At 52.6% G+C, this 25,763-nt stretch overlaps 1 protein-coding gene across 5 annotated transcripts in view; it reads left to right on the forward strand.

Annotated features, from left to right (window-relative positions):
- Window positions 1–10,490: 10,490 nt before the first annotated feature.
- Window positions 10,491–25,763, forward strand: part of MCAM (melanoma cell adhesion molecule) — a 35,753-nt gene continuing 20,480 nt past the window's right edge. For 2 of the 5 annotated variants that reach the window (XM_048827725.2, XM_048827723.2), the window contains exon 1: window positions 10,526–10,644. In XM_048827725.2, coding sequence (XP_048683682.1) covers window positions 10,572–10,644 — 73 coding nt within the window. In that variant the 5' untranslated portion in view covers window positions 10,526–10,571. Of the gene's footprint in view, window positions 10,645–25,763 lie in introns of all 5 variants that reach the window. The other 3 variants (XM_048827724.2, XM_048827726.2, XM_048827722.2) reach the window with 3 other exon arrangements.

The following is a 25,763-nucleotide window of genomic DNA, read 5'->3' on the forward strand; positions in this document are numbered from 1 at the left end:
TCACCTCTTTTATAGGGCACAAGTGCCGGAAATCTTTCCTCCTATGCCCAAATTTCATTTCTCACCCACTGAACGTTAGGGTGCGCTTACTCTATAGGCAAGCATCTTTGTGCATATTGATGACATGTACATACACATGTTCGTTTTTAGTCATTTCAGTTTTTTCCTTGTGGTGTACCTGTTAATTCTGTGGCTACAAACTTGGAAACCCCTATACCATTCTTCCATTATCTATCTGTCTAGATAAAGGTCTAAGACATAAGTGTGGGTACTTATCTAGGTAAAAGATCTTAATATAGATATGCTAACTTTACCTTAGCTTAACATACAGGATATGGCCTGTAGGTCCCTTTGCATTACAGCCAAATTTACTTTAATACAAATCTATAAACCTACTACAATAAGCCAAAATATTTAAACTATAAGAAGAGAGATAAGCAAGCAGGTTAATCCTATAGGCTCCAGGCCCCAGACCAGGAACGGAAAAATCTGTTCAGTGCCAGTGCTAAGGAAGAAGACCCAACAAAAATGCTAGTGCTAAGAAACCAGGGGTTCAAACTTGAACAAAAGCAAAAAATAGCTGATATGAAAGGAGAAGCTGCTGAAAGAGAACGCCTGTGGTTTGAACGTGAACAAAGAATGGCATATATTTGATCATAGGAACTAGAAGCTAAAGCAAAAGTAGACAGACTTAAGCTCCAACTCAAAAGAATAAAGGAACAACAGGAACTGTATCATAGTGAAAAACCAGTTCCTCTCAACAACAAAGATGGGGATGGAATCTATCCAGTTTGTCACAATGTTGGTATGTTTGACTCTAAACAGTTGTCTGTGTGTAACCAAATTTACCCCAAAACTTCCACCTTTTATGTAAATGCTTTTACTCTGAGCTCGGGTGAAGGTAACCCCATAACTTGTGCAGAGAATGTAAAAGTCAATGGGAAAAGCTGTTTAAGGCAAATTACAGCTTCTAACATCACTCTTGTTAAAACAGATTTTGTCAGAGGAAGAAGAAAAGGAGTACTTGTGGCACCTTAGAGACTAACCAATTTATTTGAGCATGAGCTTTCGTGAGCTACAGCTCATGCTCAAATAAATTGGTTAGTCTCTAAGGTGCCACAAGTACTCCTTTTCTTTTTGCGAATACAGACTAACACGGCTGTTCCTCTGAAACCTGTCAGAGGAAGATTATTTATCAAATCAGAGTGTGAATATTGTAATCCTCTCTGAGTTTACTGTAAGCGTGGCTTTAGCCAGAATCCATCTTGAATGAAATGGTATTCAACATGAAGTTATAGCTGGTGTAAGGAAGTTATTACCTAAGGATCTTTTGATTGGGGTTGATATTAAAACTTTGTTCAGTCAAGTTGATGACATAAACCAGTCACAGGAAAGAAATAATCCTGAACCTGTGTCTACTAGGGGCCAGGATTTGCCTATGGATGGTTTCTCCAAATATCTGTATGAGGAAAATAGCCATAAATCCACTAGGACCCCAGTCACAGACAGAAACAAAGCTTCTGGGTAAGCAGAAGATCCACATTCCATCCAGGCCTCCGCTGGATAATCTCACTCATCTCTATCTTCAAGATCCCAGAGATGAGTGGAGCAGGGTAGCCTCGCTGTAGGACAGGCTCTGGTTTGAGCCCTGGGCCAGTCAGGTGAGCAAGAAGTGCAAAACACATGCATGGAGCTGGAGCTAGGATGGCCAGGCAGCTGCATCTCCATCTCCTTCCACATGGTGTAAATCTGTACAGAACAGGGGCCTTTGTGCCTGTCTGTTAGAAAGGGAGAGCAGATGGTCCCATCTACAGCTGCCAGTTCTGATCCAATTGCATCTTGCAGTGCAGATGGGATCAACTCAGGGAAGCCCAGTAGCTCCAAAAGCCATACAAAGAGACCCTATATTTCAGTCACTTCTGGTCCCAAACCAGGCCTCTTCCTGGGGCCCAAACCTGCTCCCTACTGGAATGTTCCCATTGATTTATGGCAGCTGTGAAGCTGACCATGTTTAAGTACATTTACTGAACACAGGTGGAGTTTGGCCTCCAAACAAAACCGTTTGTTTTTTCTGCCTGTGCGTATTGTAACCCCGCACACACCAGCCTTGATCTTCCCACAGCTGCGGTACACAACTCTGCACAACAAGCATCAGTTTCACCATGCAGATGGTCAAGAGAGAAGTGTAATTACCAGCTCTGGGGCTACGCCGCAAATCAGGAAGGTCAGATAACACCAAGGTATCCAGGCCCATGAATCCCCAGCTGTGGACAATGTTATCTGAACCCTGAGTCCCGTCTGCAGCCTGAGTCACTGCTCTCCCACCTGGTGTTTGCTTGATGGATGGGGTAAGACTAACAAGGAGGGGGGAAACCATGGGATTTTTCTAATGAAAATCATAAAGGGCAATGGTGTCAAACCCACGGTAGCCAGAGTAACAGCCTAGAAAATTGTCTAAATGTTTATGACACTTACGGCTCCCTTTCCAAACAGTTCTGGCAGGCACGGCACGGCACGGCACTGGGTGGTTGGATTGCGACATCAGCCCTCCATCGCTTTGCTGTAGTTGATTTGCATGCTGCAATTGTGCTGGTCCAAATACAGTTCAGGAGTGTGGCCAAAAGGGGGGGGGAGGCTGCACCCTGAAAAGGTGATTGGATGAAGCTCGTGGCTCACCCTTTTCTTCCCGAGTTGCCTGTGGGATTTTGCAACATCTGCTTCAATCTCTGTTTATCAAAGATGGGGCAGAGTCGTAAATTCTGATCTGATTGAAATTCAGGGCAGTTTGAATCAGGGTTTGCCTCTTGTTATTTATAACCTTTTGAGCCAGGCTAGAACTATGCTTCTTATGGAAGCTGGGGTGAGCCTTGCAGAGCTTTGGGCTTTATAGGGGCCGGGGGGGGGGGGGGGAGGAGCTGTGTGTAGTGGTAGCAGGGGTTCCATGCCCGGCTCTGAAGTCATAGATTCCGAGGCAGAAGGGACCACTGTGATCATCTAGTCTGACCTCCTTTGTAACTCAGGCTAAAGACCTGCCCCAAAGTAATTCCTAGAGCAGAGCTTTTAGAAAAACATCCCATCTGGGTTTAATGATGGCCAGTGATGGAGAATCCACCACGACCCTGGGTAAATTGTTCCCCTGGTTAGTTACTCGCCCTTTTAAAAAATGTACACCTTATTTCCAGTCTGAATTTGTTTACTTTGTCTTCAACTTTAAACCATTGGACCATGTTCTAGCTTTCTCTGCTAAATGAAGAGCCTGTTTTTAAATATCTGTTCCCCACATAGATAGCTATAGACTGGGATCAAGTCATCCCTTAACCTTCTCTTTGGTAAAATGAATAAATTGAGCTGCTTGAATCTATCATTTTAAGGCAGATTTTCTAATCCTTCAGTCATTCTCCTGGCTCTTCTCTGAATGCTTGCCAATTGATCAACCTCCTTCTTGAATTGTGGGCACCAGAACTGGACACAGGATTCCAGCAACAGGGGCACCGGTACCAAATAAAGAGGTAAAATATCTTCTATTCCTACTTTATACATCCCAGGATCACATTTGCTCTTCTGGCCACAGATTCACACTGGAAGCTCATGTTCAGGTCATTATCCACCATGACCCCCAACTCTTCCTCAGCATCACTGCTTCCAGAGAGTCCCCCATCCTGCAAGTAAGGCCTGCATTATTTGTTCTTAGATGTATACATTTACATTTAGGTGTATTCAAACACACACTGTTTGCTTGCACCCAGTTTACCAAACAATCCAAGTCTCTCTGAATCGGTGACCTGTCCATCGCATTATTTACCACTCCCCCAATTTGTGTGTCCTCTGCAAACTTTATCAGTGATGATTTTATGCTTTCTTCCTGGTCACTGATAAAAACATTAAATACCATAGAGCCAAGAACCGATACCCAAGGGACCTTACTGGAAACACACCCCTTTGATGATGATTCCCCATTTAGAGTTACATTTTGAGATCTCTCAGTTAGCCAGTTTTTAAATCCACTTAATATATGGCATGTTGATTTTATATCGTTTATATAGCTTTTTCATCAAAATATCACGTGGTACCAAGTCAGACGCCTTACATTATGTCAACACTAATACCTTTATCAACCAAACTTGTAATCTCCTCTTAAAAAAAAAAAAAGAAGACATCGTTAGTCTGACAGGATCTATCTTCCATAAACCCATGTTGATTAGCATTAATTACGTTACCCTCCTTTAGCTCTTTATTAATTGAGTCCCATATCAGCTGCTCTGCTATGTTGCCTGGGACATGGTGACCCTGATTCTCTATTGCTTTATTGCTCTGCACCTTGCGCAGCCACTTACACCAGTGCTGAGTTCTATTAAAATGGTTGCATTATGCCCCCACTTTGTGCTGACATAATCCTTTGCCCGAGGTGCAGGACAACAGGGGATCAGGCCCAGCATATTCACTGGTTCAAGCTGGGGCCCAGCAGGGCTTCGGACTCCTGGGTTCTTTCGGGCTAATTTTTGAAGGGATACAAAATTAGCTTGAGTTCATGAACCTAGTTACCCTCCCCTTTAAAGCCTGCTCCATTACACTGGATAATGGAGTGTCACTGGTGGAGAATCAGGCCCTGTGTTTATTGCCATGGGTGACACCATGACGTGTGTGTTTAGCTGTAGGGCAGCCTATGCTGTGGGGCAGGACAGGCCCCCGTAGGCTGAGCTGGCAGACGTGGGTGTCAGGGGATGAGATCTGGACTGCGGAAGTTTTCCTGCAAATGATTTCCCTCTCTCTTTACAAAGCGTCTCCGGAGCATATCCTAGCATAACTCCTGTGGCCACGGACCTCAGCGAGAGCAGGATCGGACCTCAGAGTCCGGCTTGAATGTGCCATTGCCAGCTGTCTAAGCAGGTCCAGAAGGCCTGCCCCTACTCTGCAGCTTTGCCTGTTTGGGGCTCCAGCCAAAGCCATTAAACAAGCCAATAAAACAGAAGAAGCTAGATAAGGTGAGAGGGAGCAAAGACCAAGAGACTCAGAGCGTTCTGGTCCCCAGCGAGAAGCATCCTCCTCTACCCTGTGCTGGGACCCTGCATGCGTTCCCCATCTTTCCCAGGAACCCGGCGGAATTTCACGCTGCCTCCAGGCTGTGGTGTGCGCCCAGTTGCACAACCCCTGGCCTGGAGATGTAGAAGGAAGAGCTCCTAGTGGATTAACGGGGGTTCAGCCAGTTGTTGTGATGCTGTCTGTGGACAGGCCATGGTTTCCCAGGGTTTTGTCCCAGGATCTGGAGGTGCCGTCTCCCTGTGCCTTGACTGGGCTGTGCCATAGCTGACACCATTGGGCAGCCAGATTGCCCATGCCCAGCCCACCCATTCGCTGCTACCCTGCCCGCCCCTGCCCGTGCCCCGTTGTTTCTCTTGGGGCTCAGCCAAGCATGCAAACAATGTGGGGGGGGGAGAGAAATCCTGCCCCGGAGCAGTGTATTGCTTTGGGTTTCCCAGGTACACCCTCTGGCTCCAGCCACAGACAAAACAGAGCCCTGCCACCATCCACCAGCAGCAATGATTTCATCTCTCCTGCAACTGGCCCTTGGTCAATACACACTGAGCTGCTAATCAGCCTTCTGGAATCCCAGTCTGTCTGCACAGTGGAAAGCACCATCTGTCTGTCTGGGAAGGGGGAGATGGATGTGACCAAAACACTGCCCTCATCCACTGGCTGTTTCAGACACCTCCTTTGTGTGTGGAGATGTGTGTGTGGGCACCCAGTTGTGCAATATTTGCATGGCATGGATGTGTAGGGGGCATTTGTGTGTGCATGTTTCTATGAGGGCATTTCTCTGTGTGTATGTACATTTGTGTGTTTGCAATTTTGTGTGTCTGTGTGTTTGTACATATATTGGTGAGTGTTTATTTGTGCAGGCATACTTATGTGTGTGTGTTGGGGGGGCATTCCGTGGTGGGCATGTCCATGTGTTTGCATGCAGGTGTGTGTCTGGGCACATTTGTGTGCATGCTTGTTTGTGTACCTGCGTCCACCCGCCTGCTTGCATCAAAATACCTGGCTGCACCTTGTTTTCCTGTGTCAGTTGATTGAGTATGTCCTTATGAGGGTGTCTGAAGAGCATGGCTGGAACAGTACTTACATGTAAAGTTTGCAGCTGCCTTCCCCCAGGTGTCAAATAAATTCCCTTCCACTTGTTTCTGTCCAATCTAACCTGCTCCTGGTCTGCTTTCGAGGCTCCAGCTGCTATCAGCAGCCAGTACCTGGAGTCATATGGCAAACCAACCAACTATGCCCTTTTAAACAACTAATCTCATTTGGAATAAACTGTTCATTTCTGATGAATCATCCAAACCCATTTGTCCTGGAAAGGAAGGGGGAGGATAGAGAGACAGTGGATCAGAAATGCATCTAGAAGCAGAGAAGAAGGGCATGGGAAGGACTGCTGTGTGACACACACACACACATACACACACACAGAGAAAGGAAGGAGAGGGGGAACGAATAAGAGGAGAGCTGAAGAGAAAGCCACAGGCAGAGGGAAGAGACAGAGGGGAAGTGATTTGCCTCGTGCCATGCAATGAATCAGTCTCAAAGCCAAGAGCAGAACCCAGGAGTCCTGGACTATGGATTTAGCTCTCATCATCAAACAGGCCATGTCTGAGACCTGCAAAGAGGACCCAGGAGTCCTGAACCCCAACCCTCCAGCTCTCACTGCTGGACAACTCTTGGTTTGTTTGGTTTTTTTGGCCTTTTACCACCTCCTTTTCAGATGCAAGTGTGGATCCTTTACCTCCATTCCCCGCCCCCCTTATCCATTGGAACCTTTCTCCTTCTCTCTCCTCTGCCCCTCCTCCCTCTTTCAGAGAGATGCTGATATGTATCTTTGCAGCTGCAGAGAGGAAGGCCAACGGAAGCCTTGCAGGTGGGGTATGAATCCCAGTCGCAGTGTTAGGAAAAGCAAATGGAGCAGGGAAGAGGCTAAAGGCAGATGAGGCAAAGGCTCCGAGACACCAAGCATTGAGGGCTGGCATGGGGGGGCTTTCTACTGCATCCAGGAGCTGCTGAGTAAAGCCAGGTGTAGTCCTTGGGGCCAGGGTGAGCCCTTCAGGTCTGGGGGGAACTGGGAAGAGCTTCTAAGGGCATGGTAGTCATGGTGCCATCCCCTGCTCTCGCACCATCCAGGCAAGGGTCTGGCAGTGCATTACAGAGCATCTCATTGATTAGGCCTTACGACCCCCATTTCCCACATGAGGAAACTGAGGCACAGCACAGGGAAGTGACTTGCCGAAGGTCACCTGGCCAGGCAGTGGCAGAGCCAGGAATGGACCCCAGGAGTCCTGGCTCATTAGCCACTAGAGCATACTGTGGGGGAGCTGTTCAAGGCAGGACAGCCTCAGCTTTGGGGTTGAGGCTAACAGCCTTTCAGCCCATTTTCATCTCCCAGCTCCCCACAGACTGATCCCTGGCTTGTTGTCACAGGAGCCACATTGCAGCTACGAGAGCCGAGTCAAACACGTGCTGGGCACAGAAAGTGACAGGGTGGTGCCCAGGAGCAAGGGAGCCATGAGTCTGGGGGAGCCGTGCCCTGTGGGGGCTCCTGGGACAGGCAGTTTTTGCTGGGTAATCACGGCCTTGCACAGCTCTGGCAGTGATCAAAGGCTCCTCCAGCCACATGGGCTCAGGTGCATTCTCCCTACCCGTACAGGCCTAAGAACAACTTTCCCACAGCCGCTGCACTGCACAGGATTCAACAGCTGCATGGGAGGCTTTGTGCTTTGGCTGAAGAGGGTGGCGGGGCGGGTGGGGGAGGGGGCGAGGGCCAAAGGGGCTTTCCACAGAGCCATTGTGCTTGGCCGTTTCCAATCTGGAATCCGGGTGTTGCTGAATGAGCGTGAAAAGGAGAGATTCAGCCAATCTGGCGTTGCTTTCCAGGCTGCCTCGACCCAGGGGCGGGCACCTTTAACAGGGAGACAAAGATGGGCAGCTTCACCACGATGCTGTGATGTAACACAGGAGCTTTATGATGTCATCTTGCATCACTCTGGGTGTACAGACAGGCCCTCGGAAGAGCAAACTCATCTGATTCTGCTTTGACACCCCCCCTCCCCCCAGATAAATTCTGGACTCCTTCCTTCTGATTTTAAAAAGGACCAAGGGCTAACTCAGCCCTTTGCACGTGTCCAATGCACAGTTATTGCGTAGCGTCTGTCCTGGCCCACAGAGACTCCTCTATGCCCAGAGAGGCAGCAAGAGGCAAATTTCAACCCTGGCCTCTCAACACGATCCTACCTATCAAACTGGTAGGCAGATGCCCAGGTACCCCGCTGAAGTAGGCAAGAACCTGTCTGCAATCCAATGGCTGGGACAGTGTCAGGCAGTGGGAGTTAAGTGCTTAAATATCTCTGAAGATCTGGGCCAATGGACTTCGCAGATCTAAACAAGTGCATCTCTGCTGATGTCCGTGTGTCCAGAGAAATTGGCCAAGAGCTTTGGAGGACACTTAAGTTTAGTCCTATCCATAGGGGTAAGAGACAAGGCACTGTGGTTTTGAAGAACTTCCCACTGACCGCCAACATATCATTGTTAAATCAAATGCTTCCAGGGTCACTCAAGTCCCAAACGTTGGTCTCAGTAACACAGGGAAGAGAATTTGGTTTCCGCCTACCCCAGCGGGGTCTGGATTTCATCTGGGACCTCAAGGCGTCCCTGTTATACAGATAGATAGTGATGGAGAGGAATGAGTTAGGGTGTAACAAGGATTAAGAAAGGGGAAAGAGGTTGATTATCAGGAGAAATGACCCAGCAAAGAGGTCTAATAGGTAGTGGGACAGTCCCCCAAGAGAAGAGGTCAGAATGTAACACACTGGCTTTGTGTTCCTTATCCCCTCTATCAATAGAGGATAACAGCCTACTACTGCTACCACAGCTAGCCCTTTACCTCTGGTGGTAGAGACAGTGCTGGGGATCCTGCTGATGACCCATGGCGGGAGGTGGTCATTACAGATGCCCCAACATTTAGGACATTTAAAACCGGACTGGGCGAACCACTGGCAATGGGGTTCTTAACCTGGAGGTCGCAAACAAGTTGTTGGGGATCATGACTACCACCCTTCTCACACTGCTAGATGGTAGCAGGGTCCCAGCTTGATGGGATGAACCCCAGTGTGGAAAATCAGATGTACATATCTTAAAGAAACAAGCCTACATTAGGCTCAGCTGGATAACCAGGGCACCCCAATGGGTTTTTTCCATCTCGGATGCCTAGGAGCCAGCTGCTACAAACTTTCCCTCTCCATTTGTAACCCCAAACCGGCTGAGCCATCCAAGCTGCAATTTTTCAGGCTAAATTGGAATTAAATCCCCAGTAACAGAGTTATAAGCACTTGAAAAACGGACTGTTTCCAGACCCAGTAAAGCATTTCCTCTAAGTTTCCAGTTACAGGGCTATTTATGAGGCTCGAGAACAACCTGGAGACATGGGATTGATGTTATTTACTTATAGCAGAGACATGATAACTGTCTGCAGCTAAGTGCCGCGTGTGAAGGGGAGGAATGATTTAAGGTGGCGCACGGTGAGTATTAAGGAGCCGTGGGATGAAGTTAGGAAAAACTGGCTGGATAACAGGGAAAGCAGCGAGATCTGCTCAGCTGTAGGATGGTCTCAATGGAAGCCTCATTGCTTGGATTGTTTACTGTTTCAAATCGTGGCTGTGTTGAAGCAGCTTCACTGCAGATGCAGGCCCCATTGTGGCAGGTGCTGCCCAGACATATCATGAGAAAGATTCCTCACCCCCGCAGCTTAAGTAGACAAGATGGACAGAGGATGGGAGAGGAGAAAACGACCCAAAATCTCAAAAACCAAAGCCTCTCGACTAGCAAAAGTTCAGCAGGAAACCATCCTGTATGGGCCCTTCTGCTGTCCGGTTCCTGCAGCAGTCTGGCAGCTTAGGGGCTGGGGGTTGCAACCAGACAGACTGATCTGTTTATTTGCAGCAGGCTAAGGTGCAGAGTCAAAACTGACAGGGCAACAATAAAAGAGGTGTCTGCAAATAGCCAAGGGAGAGCTGTCCTCTGGGCTGGGAACACAAGCCAGCTTAGGGGGGCTGGACAGACAACCCTGCATCTTCCCAGCCAAATCTGCAGCCACAACTCCACCGTTCACTTGGGGGGAAGGGGTCCCAGAGACAGAGCAAACCAGCTGCTGTGCTGCGGAGACTGCAGGGGAAGGACCATGCCTGGTTTTCCTGCTTGGAGGGAAAGCAGCGGCCGGGGGCCCTGGTAAAGCGCAGGCACCTTTGTGTCATTAAAGGGGTCCGGAAATACCCCCCCATCCCCCAGCGCTGGTCATTGTCTCCCTGGGACAGCTCCTCCCCCGCCCCCGCGTGGTGCCCCCAGCCCCGCTGGAGGGATTGAGGAGGGGCGCTGCCGCGTGCGGCAGGGGCTGGAGATATGGGCTGGCTCGGTGCAGCCGGTGGCCCCTGCTTGGACCAGCTCCCAGTCCAGCCCCCTCCTCCCTCCCCCCTGACGTCAGCCCCTGGGCTTCTCCAAACCCGCCGAGCCGCCCGCTCCTCACTCTGCGGCTGCGGAACATGGCTCGGAGCGGGGCGGCGGGGCGCCCGGGGCTGCTGCTCGCCTGCGGGCTCCTGCTCTGGGGCGCCACAGGTGAGCCGGAGCGGGGCGCGCACCCACAGGGCTGCGGGCCGCGGCCTCTCCCCGCCGGCAGATCGGACCCTCCGGCGGCGGCGGGGCGAGGGGGTTCGGGGGGGGCGGGCGGGAGCTCGTGGCCCCCCCCCGGGGCTTCGGGGACAGGTTTGCTGGGGGGGGGGGGGGGCAGTGCTTGTGTTCCCGAGGCGCGGTGCGCGGAGCTGGGTGGGCTTGTGTGCGGGGGTTGGGGTTTTTTTTGGGGGGGGGTAGCCGTGCGGTGCCCCCGGCCCCCCCCCCCCCCCGTTGGTGAAGAGGGGAGCGCGGGGCAGTTTGCGGCGAGGATGCTGCGCCCCGCTGGCTTAGCTCCGACTCTTTGTGCCTTGGACCCGGGCGGGGGGGGGGGGGGGCGTTTGGGGGGGGGGGGCGGGCTGTGTGTCTGAGACCAGTTCAGCTTGGGAGTTTCCACGTGCGCTGGGCTCGTGTCGAGAAGCTGATCCAAACCCAGCCAGCCCCCTGCCCCGGGGTTGCCAACTCCCCCACCCCGGATTGCAGCACAAGGCTGGTGCATTCAGGTCCTCCTCGCACCGCTCCTTGATCCGGAGGGGTCAGCGCAGGGCGCGGCTCTGTGTCGGGGTGGTTGGGGGGTCGGGTGGAAATTGACCTCTCCCCTGCGACAGCTTGGGTGGAGCGGTAAGTGCCTCTCGCAGCCCGGTTTTGCTCCATTGGGGTCAGTTTCCAGGGTGGGGGCCGATTCCGCCCAGGTCTTCCCCCTCCCCCCGGAGCGAAGCTGGTTTGAGGGGCATCTGGGCAAAGCAGGGCTTAGGGGGCTGGGGAGCCAGCCCCTCACAGCTTTGCGCTCCTTGTAAAGTGAAGCTCAGGAAGGGGATTGTGCACCCAGAGCAGCTGTCTGGCCCAGAGGGCGGGGAAAGGGGCTAGGAGCAGAGTGACCCTGGGGCGAGAGAGTGGAAGCCCTTGCCTCTTGGCTTTTGGGCACTGGACCGAACTCATAAATGGAGGGTTTCTGCCTATGCCTAGCGGGAGCCAGTTTCAGCTGGAGTTCAGGGGTGGTATGTGTCTCCCCTAATCTAGGGCCAAAGGAGACATGGGGGGTTGCGAATCACGTTTCTATCTGAAAACTCCAGCCTGGTTTAAACAGGGAGCTATAGTGGACTAATAAAAGGTGTGATTTGATAGTGATTGAATTAATCAGGTGCGACTCTGGATGCTCATATCGGTTTGAACCTGATTTAGAGTAGTTTATCTGTAAAGGGACAGGTTCAGGCTCAACCAAGAGAACCCGTTTGAAACCAATATGAGCAGTTTTCAAACTGATGTAGATTAAGCCAGGACACTTTCTATCTGAAGACAAGTCTTCAGTGCTTAACAGAGAGAGAGGAAAAACAATCGTGTTGCCCTTTTGGCCTGAGTGGGTAGCCAAAAACCTTGGGTTTGGGTCTTCCAGTTAGGAGGAGAAACTGATGAGCGAGTCAGGGATCTTTGATTCAACTCTGTTTATTTGCAAAGAATGGACAAAGTCCTGTTTCCCTGAACACAGCAACAATCAAACAGGAGACAGTTTCTTTGCTCACAGTTCCAAGCCCCTCATCCTTCCTGTACTCTGCCCAAAAGCTCAGTCTCTTGGCTTTTCGCAGAGCCACATTCCCGGTGCTTGGTCTGACTGTGCCAGGTGCTTCCTAGCTGTCTTTTATCTCAGCTTCTCTGGTCTTTTCTGCTATTTCTTCCCCAGACACAAACTTTCACAAAACAATAGCTAGCAAAATCCCTCTGCCCAAATGTGCCTTGGGTGCCTTTGATTTGGGTGGTGACAAGACTGTGTTTTGGATGGAGGCTGTGATTGTTTCAGTGACCTGGTCACATAAAGGCGCTTAATGCCAGTCTAGAACAATATTCTTGCAGTTACTTGTCCACCTTATATAGAGTTATTTTCACTGCTTCACATGTATGATCATTTTCTCCCTTAGCCTCCGCTCCTCTGTGAGTGGTTATAAACCACCACTCAGGATACATGCATTTCTTAACAATGAACCAATTTAAAAAAAATTCCAGTTAACAGTGTCCCTTTTAAAGTGTGCATTTCAAACGGCTTCCACACAGCACTGCTGGCATGCAGCCACCTCTGGGGTGGGGTATGGCAGCTATACAGCACAATAAGAGAGGAAACTTTAGCCAAGGAGATGAGAGCTAACCTGTGCTCTTATGAAATGATGGGGGGTCTTAATGGCCATGCAGACTAGACAAAGCTTGTGATTATTTCTGAAGGGTGTTTAGGAGACCCCACACGCAAAATTGCATGGTGTCTGCTTCAGAAGGAGGGTTCGGTCCAGTCCTGCTGGGATTCAAATTGCTGGTGCCAAAGAACCCAGGAGTTTCACACACAGGTTTAGGCAGCCAACCCATCACTTCCATATAGACTGATCTCTTACCCAGCTACTGTGACCTCCTGAGCTTTCCTGTTAGGGTCACTGACACGTCGGAGCTGGCAGGGGGCGCGATGCCGTTTCCCCAAACACAGAAAGAGACGTGCTGGTTTAGGGCAGCGGGGGAATCCCTGTCGTTAGATGGAGAGAAGAATTTGCAGGCTCTTCCCATATGGCAAACGGGACCCTCGTCCCTGAAGCTGTGCTGTAAAATACTTCCCAAGCTTTGGATTCCTGTCTGCCGCAGCAGCACCTTGAATTCCGCTGCCTGCCCCAAATCCCCCTCGTATGATGGGGAAGGGCTGGAACTCTTCTGCTGGTGCTGCTGGGGGGGTCAGCAGAGAGAGATGGTACAAAGGAAACGTGCCAGGGCTAGGCTTTTCTTTTTCAGGGTGGTCTTGCCGTGGCCACCCAGACAACGAATCTGCGGGGACAGGGAAGCAGCTTCCTCTTTTATCTTTCTCTTGCTGCCGACCTCCTCCTTGCAAACCTGGTGCCTTGAAACTCCAGCGCCAGGGTGGGCATGGGCATGGCTGCCGCCACCAGGGCGTTGAGCTGCGTGCGCTGAGCTGGTGGCATGCACGGGGCCGAAATGTTGGAGCTGTGCTCTGGCCCCCTGCCCCAGCCAACACACGCGTCTCCCCTAGTTCTAGGCAGCCAAGCGCAGGGCTGCCAAATACCAGGCGCGTACCAGGCTTGGGGCAGAGATCTCGCCATACACAGCATGGGCTGCCCAGACAGGGCTCCTGGAGTGGGGGGCAGAGCACGGAGATAATCGGGGGCTCGTATTTTGGATAGGGCAGGAGCGGTAAGCAGTTCAGTCTGGAGATGGGGCAAGGGGGTGGAATGGAATAAGGGCAACTTCTTTTTATCATTCGCCCCCTTTTCCAGATGGTCCTGAGGTGTCTCTGACCCCTTCTGGGGCTGGAGGCACCCAGCAAAGCCTTGAGAGTGAGGTCAGAGCCAAGGCCACTAACGCAGCCACCTGGGGCAAGTTGCTTCTCCTCTCCATATGCCTGCTATCCCCACCTGTAAAACAGGGGGTTTCTCCCCTTCCCAGGAGAGTGGCTCATGCCAGCCCAGTGCTCTGGGGGTGTAGAGCACTAGCCATGATCCTGCTGGGCTCCTGCAATTGTTTGTTTACCCAGATTGCCAAAGCAAGCAACCCCGGCCCGAAGAGCTTCCAGCCTCAGGCTCATGGAAAGGGGAGCTGTGTGAGCCAACACGAGGGCCATGGGGGTGGGGGGTGGCAGGTGGGCAGCGGAGGCTGTGGTGGGCCGGAGCATGGCGAATCTGTATTGATTCCCATCCAGGGCTGGTCGGGTCTATTGGGAGCTGGCCATGGCTTTCCCTTCTATGGAGTTTTCGCCGGAGCCTTGTGTTTCTCTTGGCCTTTCTCACTTGTTCTTTTTTTATCCTCTCTCCTTGCTGGTTGTTTTTTTGTTAGCCTGTGTATGATTGTGTATTTTTTCCCCTTCCATTCACAGCTGCCTCCTCTCCCATCAGCCAGAGCTCAGCAGTTCCCACTGGGCCGGCTTGCCCCGTCCCCGGGTCAGCACTCAGCTGAGAGACGATCTCCTCCCCAGGTTGTGTCCGGGTATTCTGTTATCCAGCCCACGCTCTGGGCTCCATAGAGACAGTTAGCCGGGTCTGTGAAGTCCTGTCCCTTTGGCCTGGCCAAGTTTACATCCCGTCTTGCTCCCAGGCAAGCTAAATGTAGATAATCAAGGCACAGCCTCATGAACTCGCCTTGTGATTCAGGGTTTCCCAGGACGCATTCTGCTCCCATGAGCCCGTGTGAAACCCCACTGCCAGCCCCCGAGCCATCGGAGCTGCACCTCTGCACGTCGTGGCTAGTCGGTCACCCAAAGCAGTGCAAGGGCTAGGAACCGGATAGGGAGCCTTTCCCCAGTTCAGAGCCATTACTGTCTCGCAGCCATTCAGTGGCTTGAGCAGAGTGATCGGATGGGTCCTGGTCCGGTCCTTGATGGGCAGTATCTGCTGCACTTTGTTGCCAGCAGGCTGAGGACAGAACAAGCGGCAGAGACAGGCTGGGGGCACCCTTTCAGGTCAGGGCAGGGGCATGTTCCTCGAGGGGTAAGGTTGCCCGGCTGTGCCCCATGCGATATCCCATCTTCCCCCAGCATTGAATGCTGCTGCAGTGCCTTGGACACCTCTCCAGAACCCCCAGTACAGGCTCTCCAGGCCTGCAGCTGGAAGAACCCCAGCCCTTGTGTGGCTTGTTGCCGTTGCATGTGCATTCGGAGAGTTTGCAGGGCCCGTGCAGATTTAAAGGGCTGACACCGGAATGGGGGCGCGGGGGGAAGGGGGTGTGAACTGGAACTTGCAGTAGGGGTGGAACTAGTTGATTCAAGGGAGTGGGAGTCAGGATGCCAAACTTCTCGTGACTCCCGGTGTGGGGCAAAACGCTTCTCCTCCCTGCACCCTCCTCTGAGCAACGGGGCACAGCGATCCTGCCCCCCCTGTGTGAGATCCTGGGCTGGGCCACGCGGAGTGTTAAGGGCAGTGATCCGACAAGTAGCATGAAAGTACCAGCAGCTGCTTCATAGCAGCAACAGGAGCACTTTGGAAACCTCCGCTCCCACATCTGGCCACAGGCCCCCAGCGCACCCTGCTCTCCCAGGCCTGGAACTGTTGCGGGGTTGTTGTTTTTAAATGACCCAGATGAGGAGGCCCAGCTAGGGTGTGGGGGCAGGGCTGGCGCCCATCAATCAGGGCTTTGGTTGATGAATATTTTTGTGGGCGAGCCTGGCCACTGGGAAGTGTTTCAGGACTCCTGTAAGTGCAAGGCTGGCTCCAAGCATCAAGCTGACCCCCCTGCCTGCCCACCTCAGCCCCGCTGGAGGGGGTAGGGCTCTGCAGGAGGAGGGGAGGAGGGGTACTTTTTCCTCCTGAAGTGTAAAAGGCCGATCTTTGTTCGTGTGCAGTGCTGGCTCCAGGCCAGAAGTTCGAGAGCCAGCTTGGAAGGCGCAGGAGCTAACCGCTCTCTTGCAATAGAAAGCTGTAAATCTGCAGGGCTCTCTTTGAAACCCTGCCAGGCAGCTGGGAGAAAAGGGTGCAATGTGCTTGCTGGGTCTGAGGCTTGATAGCTGCTGGTGAGCAGCTGACAGGCCATTTCCTGGGGGTTCTCTGCCTCTTGCCCATGCTGGTCCCATGTGTTTTGTGCAGGATCCATCTGGGAGGGGCTGGGAGCTCCCCATGCTCCTGCCCTGCTCCCTACTGTACCCTGAGCTGGGAGAAGCTGGGACTGGGGCAGCTGGGGGACAGGGTGTCCTGTGCATGGTGAAGGGCGAATGAGATTGGTTCCTTGCTGCTCAGAGGGTCCAGGGCATTCTCTGGTGACTGACATTATCGGTGCAGCTTTGCTGACTGAGAGCCTCCCCTAGGGTCTGCTGGTGGCCTCCTTGGCCCGATGCCTGCTGGCTTCTCTTGCCCTCTCTCTGCTGGGGGAGGGGATGGGAGTGGGGGTGGGTTTTGGGAAATTACTGTTCCGTTGTGGGGGTGGCCTGAATCCCAGACCCCTTGGTGCAGGAGCCATTCCCACCCCCTTGTTCTCTGCCATGGGCCGGTGGAGCCTGTCGGGCACGGGTCCACACTCGGGGCTGCCGGGCACCAGGAGCCATGCTCCCGTCGTGCCAGTCCCCAGTCTGGTTTGTGGCCCCACTGGCCGAGCCATGGTGGCTGCTGCCCCTCACTGCCCACAAAGCCTTTCTCTAGGGCTCCTTTCCTGGGCTCTCCCTGCGCTGCCTCCAGAGGTGGCTAACAGCAAACAGCTGTGCGTCTGGCCCTGCCCCCATGGCTCCAACTCCTGCCCTTGCCCCTCCACCGAGCCTGCGGGGCCCTGCTCTGGTTATGCCGCGCCCATCCTTACTGGCCTCTTCCCCAGGACTGGGGACCTTCCTCCCAAGAGGAATCCCAAGGATGGCTCCATGCAGGCTGCCGGCTGCCTTCGCCACGGCGGTGGGGGGCTGTGAGCCCCTGTTGGCGCCCTGCCCAGGCTGCGGCAGAGCCAGCATGGGGCCTTTGAATGTGCCGCTCTCCCAGGGCAGGGCCTGCAGGCCCGAGGCACGAAGGGCCAGAAGGGCCCAGTGCCCGCTGTGCTCAGAGCCCCGTAGGTCTCATCTTTAGGACTGGAAAATGCTCAGCTGATGCCTGGCAGCCTTAGGCATGAGATGAGTCACAACCTAGGCAAGCTTGCCCCATGGGTGGCTGTGAGGGGAGCTCTGGGGCCGTTTAGCCCTTGGGCTCTCTGCTGAGTTGTGTGCTCGAGTCTTGGGGCCTCTTGTCCCATTAGGACCTGCCCTAAGACTCACCAGGCCGCTGTGGGTCTGGAGTAAGCCCCCCTCCTTCCCCGTGCCTCCAAGGCGGGGGAGTCAGGATCTCCAATCCCCAGCCGCCTTCCATTGTGTGCCTGACTCTTCAAAGCAGGGAGAGCTTGGCTTAGTGCAAACAAAGCCAGCTTTGCCTGCTTGGGTCCTCTCCCTTGCCAGCCCCCTCCAGGCAGATGCCCCAGCCTGCCCATTAGCCCATTCTCCACCACCGCTGCTCCAAATCCCTCTCCCCGCTGAGCATGGACCCCAAAAGTAAGGAGACACCAGGCTGGTCCAGCTGAGTGGCCCTCAGTTACAGTGAAGCCATGCCCAGCGTCTCTCCAGCCTGAGGTGTGTGTGTGGGAGGGGCAGGGCGGTTAGACTGGCTGATGGATCCTCTCTGTCTGCTGGGGGTTTGGAGCGGGGAGCTTCCCTTTCTCTATGGGCGTGGGGGCGGGATCTGCTGTGAGAAAGGTCTCTCTGTTCCCTGGGCTGCCCCGGCCATGCCCTCTGCCCTGCGCACAAAGTTCTCTGGGCTCCTCAGCACTGTTCCCTCAATGCAATCACTGTATCCCGAGGCTGCCGCTCCGGTGGTCAGGGCCTGGCTCCTCCTCCCCACAACCCAGGCCTAGAGTCTGCCCCACACAGGGCCCTGGGCCCCTCCCCACCAACAGAAGGGATCAAAGCTGTGATAAACCCTAGGTAGGGGGTGGGACTGTCAACCTGAGTCAGGGAGCTGCTGAGCGAAGAGGTGGGGAGGCAGCGGGGTACATCCAGAGGTATCGGGGGAGATCCCCCACATGCTCCAGAGTCCTCCCCTGAGCCTGCCCTCCCCGCCATAAAGTCTCTCAGCCCAGCCCCTCACCGTGGTGTTCAGCCTCTCTCTGTGCCCCGGGGGAGCTGGGGAGGATCCAGGGCAGTGGGCTCTCCGAGGTGCCGGCAGTGGGGTGCGGCACGTGTGCCAAGGCGCCAACAAAAGGAACGTTCTTTGCCTCATGGCGGGTGGCAGATTCCGGGCATTCTTGGGCTCTGAGCTCATGGCACTGGCTGGACTTCTCATCCGTGCCAGAGCTTGGGGGCTGGGGGGGGGGGGGCAGAGGCAGCTGTCTCTCTCTCTCTCTCAGCCTTTGGCCAGCAGCACCAGCTGGGTCTGCTCCTTCCCGCTTCCCCCAGCGTCCCTTCTTTGTGTGTTAGGCGGCAGTGCCTGGCACAGTGGCAGAGCCTGTAGCCCATCTCTGCCCAGGAGATCTGGACTTGGGCCCACCTCTCCCCGCTGGGGTTTTGCAGCAGGCTGCCCTGACATGGATGGAGTCTCCTCAGGCTGCCGTCCCAGCCAGCTGCTCTCGCAAAGGTGCAGGACCTGTGGCTTGAGGCGCTCATCCCCCCTGGTCCCCTACTGGCCTCAGGGAGGGGCATGACCATGGGCAGCAGGTAAATGGGCTGTCTCTTTGCAGAAAGCAGCTCCATCCGGTCCATCAACCCCTCCCCCCCCCCCAGCTCTGGGGCACGGTCAGTCTCTTAGGCTTCCTCTGCAGCTCGTTAATGATTCCCTTCGTTTGCTAACCTCAGCTCATTACCTGCCCTCACTGCTTAATGTGCACTCAGCATGCACGGCCCCTTCCTATTCCAGATCAGTGCATTTCCATGCCTACGGTGGTGGGTTGGGGGCTCTGGTTTAGCAGCAGGAGTGCCCCCAACCCAGCAGTGGGCTCATCCCAGCTCCATGGGAGATGGGGGTCGCTAACAACCAGACTGCCCCAGAATCCGGGCAGGATCACTCCCCGTATCTCCCCGTTCGCCACCACTGGGCTGTCTCAAGTGACAGAGCCTCCCCTCTTCCCTTGGAAGCAGGAGAGATCTTGCTCTTGGGATTACTCCCATGGCTCCTGTTCCTTCCTGCAGTCCCTCTCCTGTGTGGCATGCTCGCTCTCTGGCTGGTTGCCTCCTCTGCCCTCCAGGGCTCAGCTAGCTGTCCTGGGCCGAATCCAGCCCTGCTGTCAGGCCCATTGAGTTCTCTGTCTGCGCCTTGGAATGGCTGGGCTGGGGGTCAGTGCCAGGGCCTCTCACGCTGGGCTGAACCCCCTTGTTTACATGCGGGGTTTGTTTACCGTCCCCAGGCCTGTCAGTTCGGGAAGCATCTCTGCTCCCCAGCTCCTGCCAGTGCCAGGTCGATAAGCCATTACATTTTCTCCAAAGCTCTGGAGCCCGGCCAGCCACTCCATTACCGCTGTGAGGCTGGGAACACGTGCCGAGGAACCCAGTCCCCGGCCCGCCACCTTGCCAGCATCCTTCATCCCCCATGCTCTGGTGCCATCCGTCAAGGTGCTGGGCCTTGGTCAGGCTGCTTTCAGAGCAGTACCAAGCGGCCTGAGCCATCAGGATTGGCCCCATTTTGCAGATGACGATCTGAGGAATACAGAGATTCGGACTTGCCAAGGTCACACAGGGCTGGTCCTGGCAAAGGCAGGGTGCAGAATCCCAGGGCAGGAGGGCTGGGGCAGCTCCCCCAATCCCCATTGGCCGCTCAGTTGTATTAATTTAGAGGGATTAAATGGGCTAAAACTGTTAATGTAACGCAGTCGCTGTCCAGTGGTAGACGAGGTTCGGGGGTTGGTATCCAGAGATCTCAGTGCCATGGCAAAGCCCCCATTAAAAACCCGTCCAACCTCTCATTAAAGATAAAGAAAAGAAGGAAAAACGGTGGCAGCCTTTGAAATGTAGGGTAGTGAGTGTGGTTTCATTGTAACAACAGCCCTGGCTTCTTTTCCTTCTAGCTGGGGAGTGTTTACAAGGAAGCCCCTGGGTCTGACAGTCCCTTGGCTCGTGCCAAAGGTGGCGATAACTGGCCTTTGCGGGGAAAGAGAAGCTGGGCTGGAGCCGCCGTTGTTTCTGCTGCTGTTAAAGTCTGACCCTGTTTATTCTCAGGTGGAGCATGGGGCAGTATGATGGAGAAGCTTGTGCCAGCTGTTCTTTGTCTTTTTCCCCACAAGTCTCTTCCCTTAAGGCCCCGCAAAGGCAGTGATGGGTGGAATAGCCCATCCCCTCATTATCTGGCCATCGCTGGTGCCTGATATAGGACACACCAATTTTGGGTTGTTAATTTCTCCCTTGCCCCTCCAGCATGGGCTGAGGGTGCATTCCCATGGGTTGCCCCAGGCTGCCTGCCTTTCGCCCCCATTTGTTTGGCAGCTGTAGAAAGTCGAGGAAGAGAAAGACCCACTCGGGGGCTTTGAAACTCCTGCCAGACTGGGGTGGGGTGGGGGAGGAACTTGCCAGTCCCAGGGGATAGGGTGGGGAAGCAGGGCAAGGCCTTGCAGCCAACTACACAGCCTGGGCACAAAGCCATATGCCAGGCAACAGGCCCAGTTGCCTCGCAGGTTTTTAGTACGTTAGAAGAGAAGAGCAGCCAGACTGGGTCATCCCAGTGGTCCGTCTAGCCCAGGATCCTGTCTTCCGGCAGTGGCCAAAGCCAGGTCCTTCAGAGGGAATGAACAGAGCAGGGCAATTCTCAAGTGATCCATCCCCTGTTGTCCACTCCCAGCTTCAGGCAGTCAGAGGCTGAGGGACACCCAGAGCATGGGGTTGCATCCCTGACCATCCTGGCTAAGAGACATTGATGGACCCTATCCACCATGGACTTATCTACTTCTTTTTTGAACCCTGTTATACTTTTGCCCTCACAGCATCCCTTGGCAATGAATTCCACAGGCTAAGTGTGTGTTGTGCGAAGAAGAATGTCCTTTTGTTTGTTTTAAACCTGCCGCCTATGAATTTCATTGGGTGACCCCTGCTTCTTGTGGTGCGTAGGAGGAAAGAATGCCTCCTTACTCACTTCTCCAGACCAGTCGCGATTTTATAGACCTCTGTCATAGCCCTTCTTAGTCGTCTCCTTTGCAAGCTGAACGGTCCCACTCCTTTTAATCTCTCCACACACGGAAGCTGTTCCATATCCTTAATTATTTTTGTTGCCCTTCTCTGTACCTTTTCCAATTCTAATAGATCTTTTTTGAGATGGGGTGACCAGAACTGTACGCAGTATTCAAGGTGTGGGCGTACTATGGATTTATATGATATTTTCTGTTTTATTGTCTATCCCTTTCCTAACGGTTCCTAACATTCTGTTTGCTTTTTTGACTGCTGCTGCACATTGAGTGGATGTTTTCAGAGAACTATCCGCATTGACGCTAAGATCTCTTTCTTGTGTGGTAACAGCTAACTTAGACCCCACCATTTTGTGTGTGTAGTTGGGATTGTTTTCCAACGTGCATTACTCTGCATTTATCAACATTGAATTTCACCTGCCATTTTCTTGCCCAGTCACCCAGTTTTGTGAGATCCCTTTGTAACTCTTTGCAGTCTACTTTGGACTTAACTAACTTGCGTAATTTTGTTTTGTTTTCAAGTTTCGCCACCTCACTGTTTACCCCCTTTTCCAGCTCAGTTATGAATACGTTGAACAGCACTGGTCCTGATACAGATCCCTGGGGGACATCACTATTGACCTCTCTCCATTCTGAAAACTGACCATTTATTCGTACCCTTTGTTTTCTGTCTTTTAACTAGTTACTGATCAATGAGAGGACCTTCCTTCTTATCCCATAACAACTTACTTTGCTTAAGAGCCTTTGGTGAGGGACCTTGTCAAGAGCTTTCTGAAAATCCAAGTATACTATATCCATTGGATCAGTCTTGTCCAGATGCTTGCTGACTCCCTCAAAGTATTTTAGAAGATTGGTGAAGCGTGATTTCCCTTTACAAAAGCCATGCTGACTCTTCCCCAACAAATCGGGTTCATCTATGTGTCTAGTAATTCTGTTCTTTACTATAGCTTCAACCAGTTTGCCTGGTAATGAAGTTGGGCTTATCGGCCTGTAATTGCGAGGATCACCTCTGGAGCCCTTTTAAAAATTGGTGTCACATTAGCTGTCCTCCACATTAGGTGCAGAGGTTGATTAAAGCAATAGGTTACATACCACAGTTAGTAGTTCTGCAATTTCATCTTTGATTTCTTTCAGAACTCTGGGATGAATACCATCTAATCCTGGGAATTTACTGCTGTCGTTTAGTCCCTAGCACCAGGCTCAGAGGGGGAGCACCAATGGGTATGAGGGGGCTGCATTCCCCCCTAATGCCAGGGTAGGTGTTGGAGACAGAGGGTGAAGAGGCTGTACTGCCCCCAACAGCCCAGGGCCCTAGTGCCAGGCTGGTGGGTGACTAGGGCAGCCCCCACACTTGTGCTGTCTGAGCTGGCTGTCCCCGGGCCTGTGCTCTCTGCTGTGGACATAATGCCCCATTCATGCTTGCCCTTTCCCTGAGCTCTCTGGATCCCGTGGGCAGCAGGGGGCTGGTGACATCAGGATTCAGTCACCCCCCACTCTGGCCGCAGAGACCCAGTCATTGTGCCGCTTGCTTGAGTCACCAGGAGCTCCCTGACTCGGTTTCCTTCTCGCTGCTTTTCACCAGCGGGGAGGAGGCCAGGGGGCCTGGGACTGCTGTCACACTGGGGCATTGCCCCCCCAAAGGGCCATGCTGCGGTCTCCGACGGGCTTTCGTCCCTCCCACAATCCTGCTGTGTTGCATAGGGCACCCCAGCATGAGCTGTAACCCTATGGCACTGCATGGAGCTGTGCTGGTGCCCCTTGCCCCACAGGGCGGTGCCAGCGAAGGGGAGAACATGGCCTCAGCTGAGACTTCAAATCTGCCAGCAGCGCAGAGGCTGCCGGGGAGGAGAAGGTAGCTCTTGTGTCTGCAGCCCTGAGACTGCGTGAGGAGGCAGCTGGAAAGGGAGCAGAGCAGAGAGAGGGGTTTAAATACCAGAAGCAGAGCCGGTGCTGGGCATAAACCCATGACACAATTTCTTAGGGCCCCAAGCAGCTCAAGGGGGCCCCTTATCTGCTTTTTTAGAATGTGTTGTGGGGGGCCCCCAAATATTCCTGCCTAGGGCCCCCAGAGGGCTAGCGCTACCTCTGAAAGGGCAGGTCGGTTTTGTAGGTGGTTCCTGAAATGACGGGGGGAAATACAGTGAAGTGGAACTGCTGCTCTTAGAACATAACGGAAGAATGGCCACCCTGGGTCAGACCAATGGTCCATCCAGGATCCTGACTGGTGACAGTGGCCAATGCCAAGTGCTTCAGAGGGAATGAACAGAACAGTGCAATTATTGAGTGATCCACCCCAGTCGTCCAGTCCCAACTTCTAGCAGTCAGAGGCTTTGGGATACCCAGAGCATGGCCATCTTGGCGAATAGCCATTGATGGACTTACCCTCCAGGCGCTGATCTAATTCTTTTTTTTGAACCCCATTATAATTTTGGCCATCACACATCCCCGGCAATGCGTTCCACAGGTTGACTGTGCATGGCATGAAGAATCATAGGACTGGAAGGGACCTTGAGAGGTCATCTAGACCAGTCCCCTGCACTCATGGCAGGACTAAGTATTATCTAGACCATCCCTGACAGGTGTTTGTCCAACCTGCTCTTAAAAGCCTTCAATGATGGAGATTCCACAACCTCCCTAGGCAATTTATTCCAGTGCTTAACCACTCTGACAGTTAGGACGTTTTTCCCTAATGTCCAACCTAAACCTCCTTTCCTGCAATTTAAGCCCATTGCTTCTTGTTCTATCCTCAGAGGTTAAGGAGAACATTTTTTCTCCCTCATCCTTGAGGCAACCCTTTATGTACTTGAAAACTGTTATGTGCCTTCTCAGTCTTCTCTTTTCCAGACTAAACAAACCCAATTTTTTCAATCTTCCCTCATGTGTCATGGTTTCTAGACCTTTAATAATTTTTGTTGCTCTTCTCTGGACTATCTCCAATTTGTCCATATCGTTCCTGAAATGTGGTGCCCAGAACTGGACACAATACTTCAGTTGAGGCCTAATCAGCGCAGAGTAGAGTGGAAGAATTACTTCTCGTGTCTTGCTTACAACACTCCTACTAATACATTCCAGAATGGTGTTTGCTTTCCCCCTCAAAGTGTTACACTGTTGACTCATATTTAGCTTGTGGTCCACTATGACCCCCAGATCCCTTTCCACAGTACTCCTTCCTAGGCAGTCATTTCCCATTTTGTATGTTTACAACTGATTGTTCCTTCCTAAGTGGAGTACTTTGCATTTGTCCTTATTGAATTTCATCCTATTTACTTCAGACCATTTCTCCAGATCATTTTGAATTATAATCCTATCCTCCAAAGCACTTGCAACCCCTCCCAGCTTGGTATCGTCCACAAACTTTATAAATGTACTCTCTATGCCATTATCTAAATCCTTGATGAAGATATTGAACAGAACCGGACCCAGAACTGATCCCTGCGGGACCCCACTCATTATGCCTTCCAGCATGACTGTGAACCACTGATAACTACTCTCTGGGAACAGTTTTCCATCCAGTTATGCACCCACCTTATAGTAACTCCATCTAGGTTGCATTTCCCTAGTTTGTTTATGAGAAGGTCATGCAAGACAGTATCAAAAGCTTTACTAAAGTCAAGATATACCATGTCTACTGCTTCCCCCCTATCCACAAGGCTTGTTACCCTGTCAAAGAAAGCTATTATGTTTGTTTGACACTATTTGTTCTTGACAAATCTATGCTGACAGTTACTGATCACCTTATTATCATCTAGATGTTTGCAAATTGGTTGCTTAAATATTTGCTCCATTATCTTTCCAGGTGCTGAAGTTAAGAAGTATTTCCTTGTGTGCATTTTAAACCTGCTGCCTATTCATTTCATTGGTGACCCCTGGTTCGTGTGTTATGTGAAGGAGTAAAGACCCCTTCCCTAGTCACTCGCTCCGTCATGATTTCACAGACCTCTGTCATATCCCCACTTAGTCCTCCCTATTCCAAGCTCAACAGTTCCAGTCTTTTTACTGGTTTCAGAGTAACAGCCGTGTTAGTCTGTATTCGCAAAAAGAAAAGGAGTATTTGTGGCACCTTAGAGACTAACCAATTTATTTGAGCATGAGCTTTCGTGAGCTACTTCTCTCTCCTTATCAGGAAGCTGTTCCAGACCCCTCATCATTTTGTTGCCCTTCTCTGTGCCTTTGCCAGTTCTAATAGATCTGGTTGGAGATGGGGTGACCAGAACTGCCACTAGCCTTTAATGGACCTAACCTCCAAGAGTGGTGGCTTCCTCTTTGTGACTTGGGCCTCCAGCCAGGTCACAGTGGTCCTGGGTAGCAAGGTCTTTTAGGGCTAACTGTCCCAAGCAGGCCAGTCTCCATTGCCTGCTCTGTGAGACTTGCCCAGGGGCTGGCATGGGAACCCAGGCTCACCCTCTACTCCAAGGTCTAGCTCTGGGACCCTCCGATCAACAGCCAAGGTCTGAACTGTTCTGTCCCTGGCTGCTTTTTCCCCTGAG

Source organism: Caretta caretta, chromosome 22 (genome assembly GCF_965140235.1).
Source record: "Caretta caretta isolate rCarCar2 chromosome 22, rCarCar1.hap1, whole genome shotgun sequence".
Lineage (NCBI taxonomy): Eukaryota > Metazoa > Chordata > Testudines > Cheloniidae > Caretta > Caretta caretta.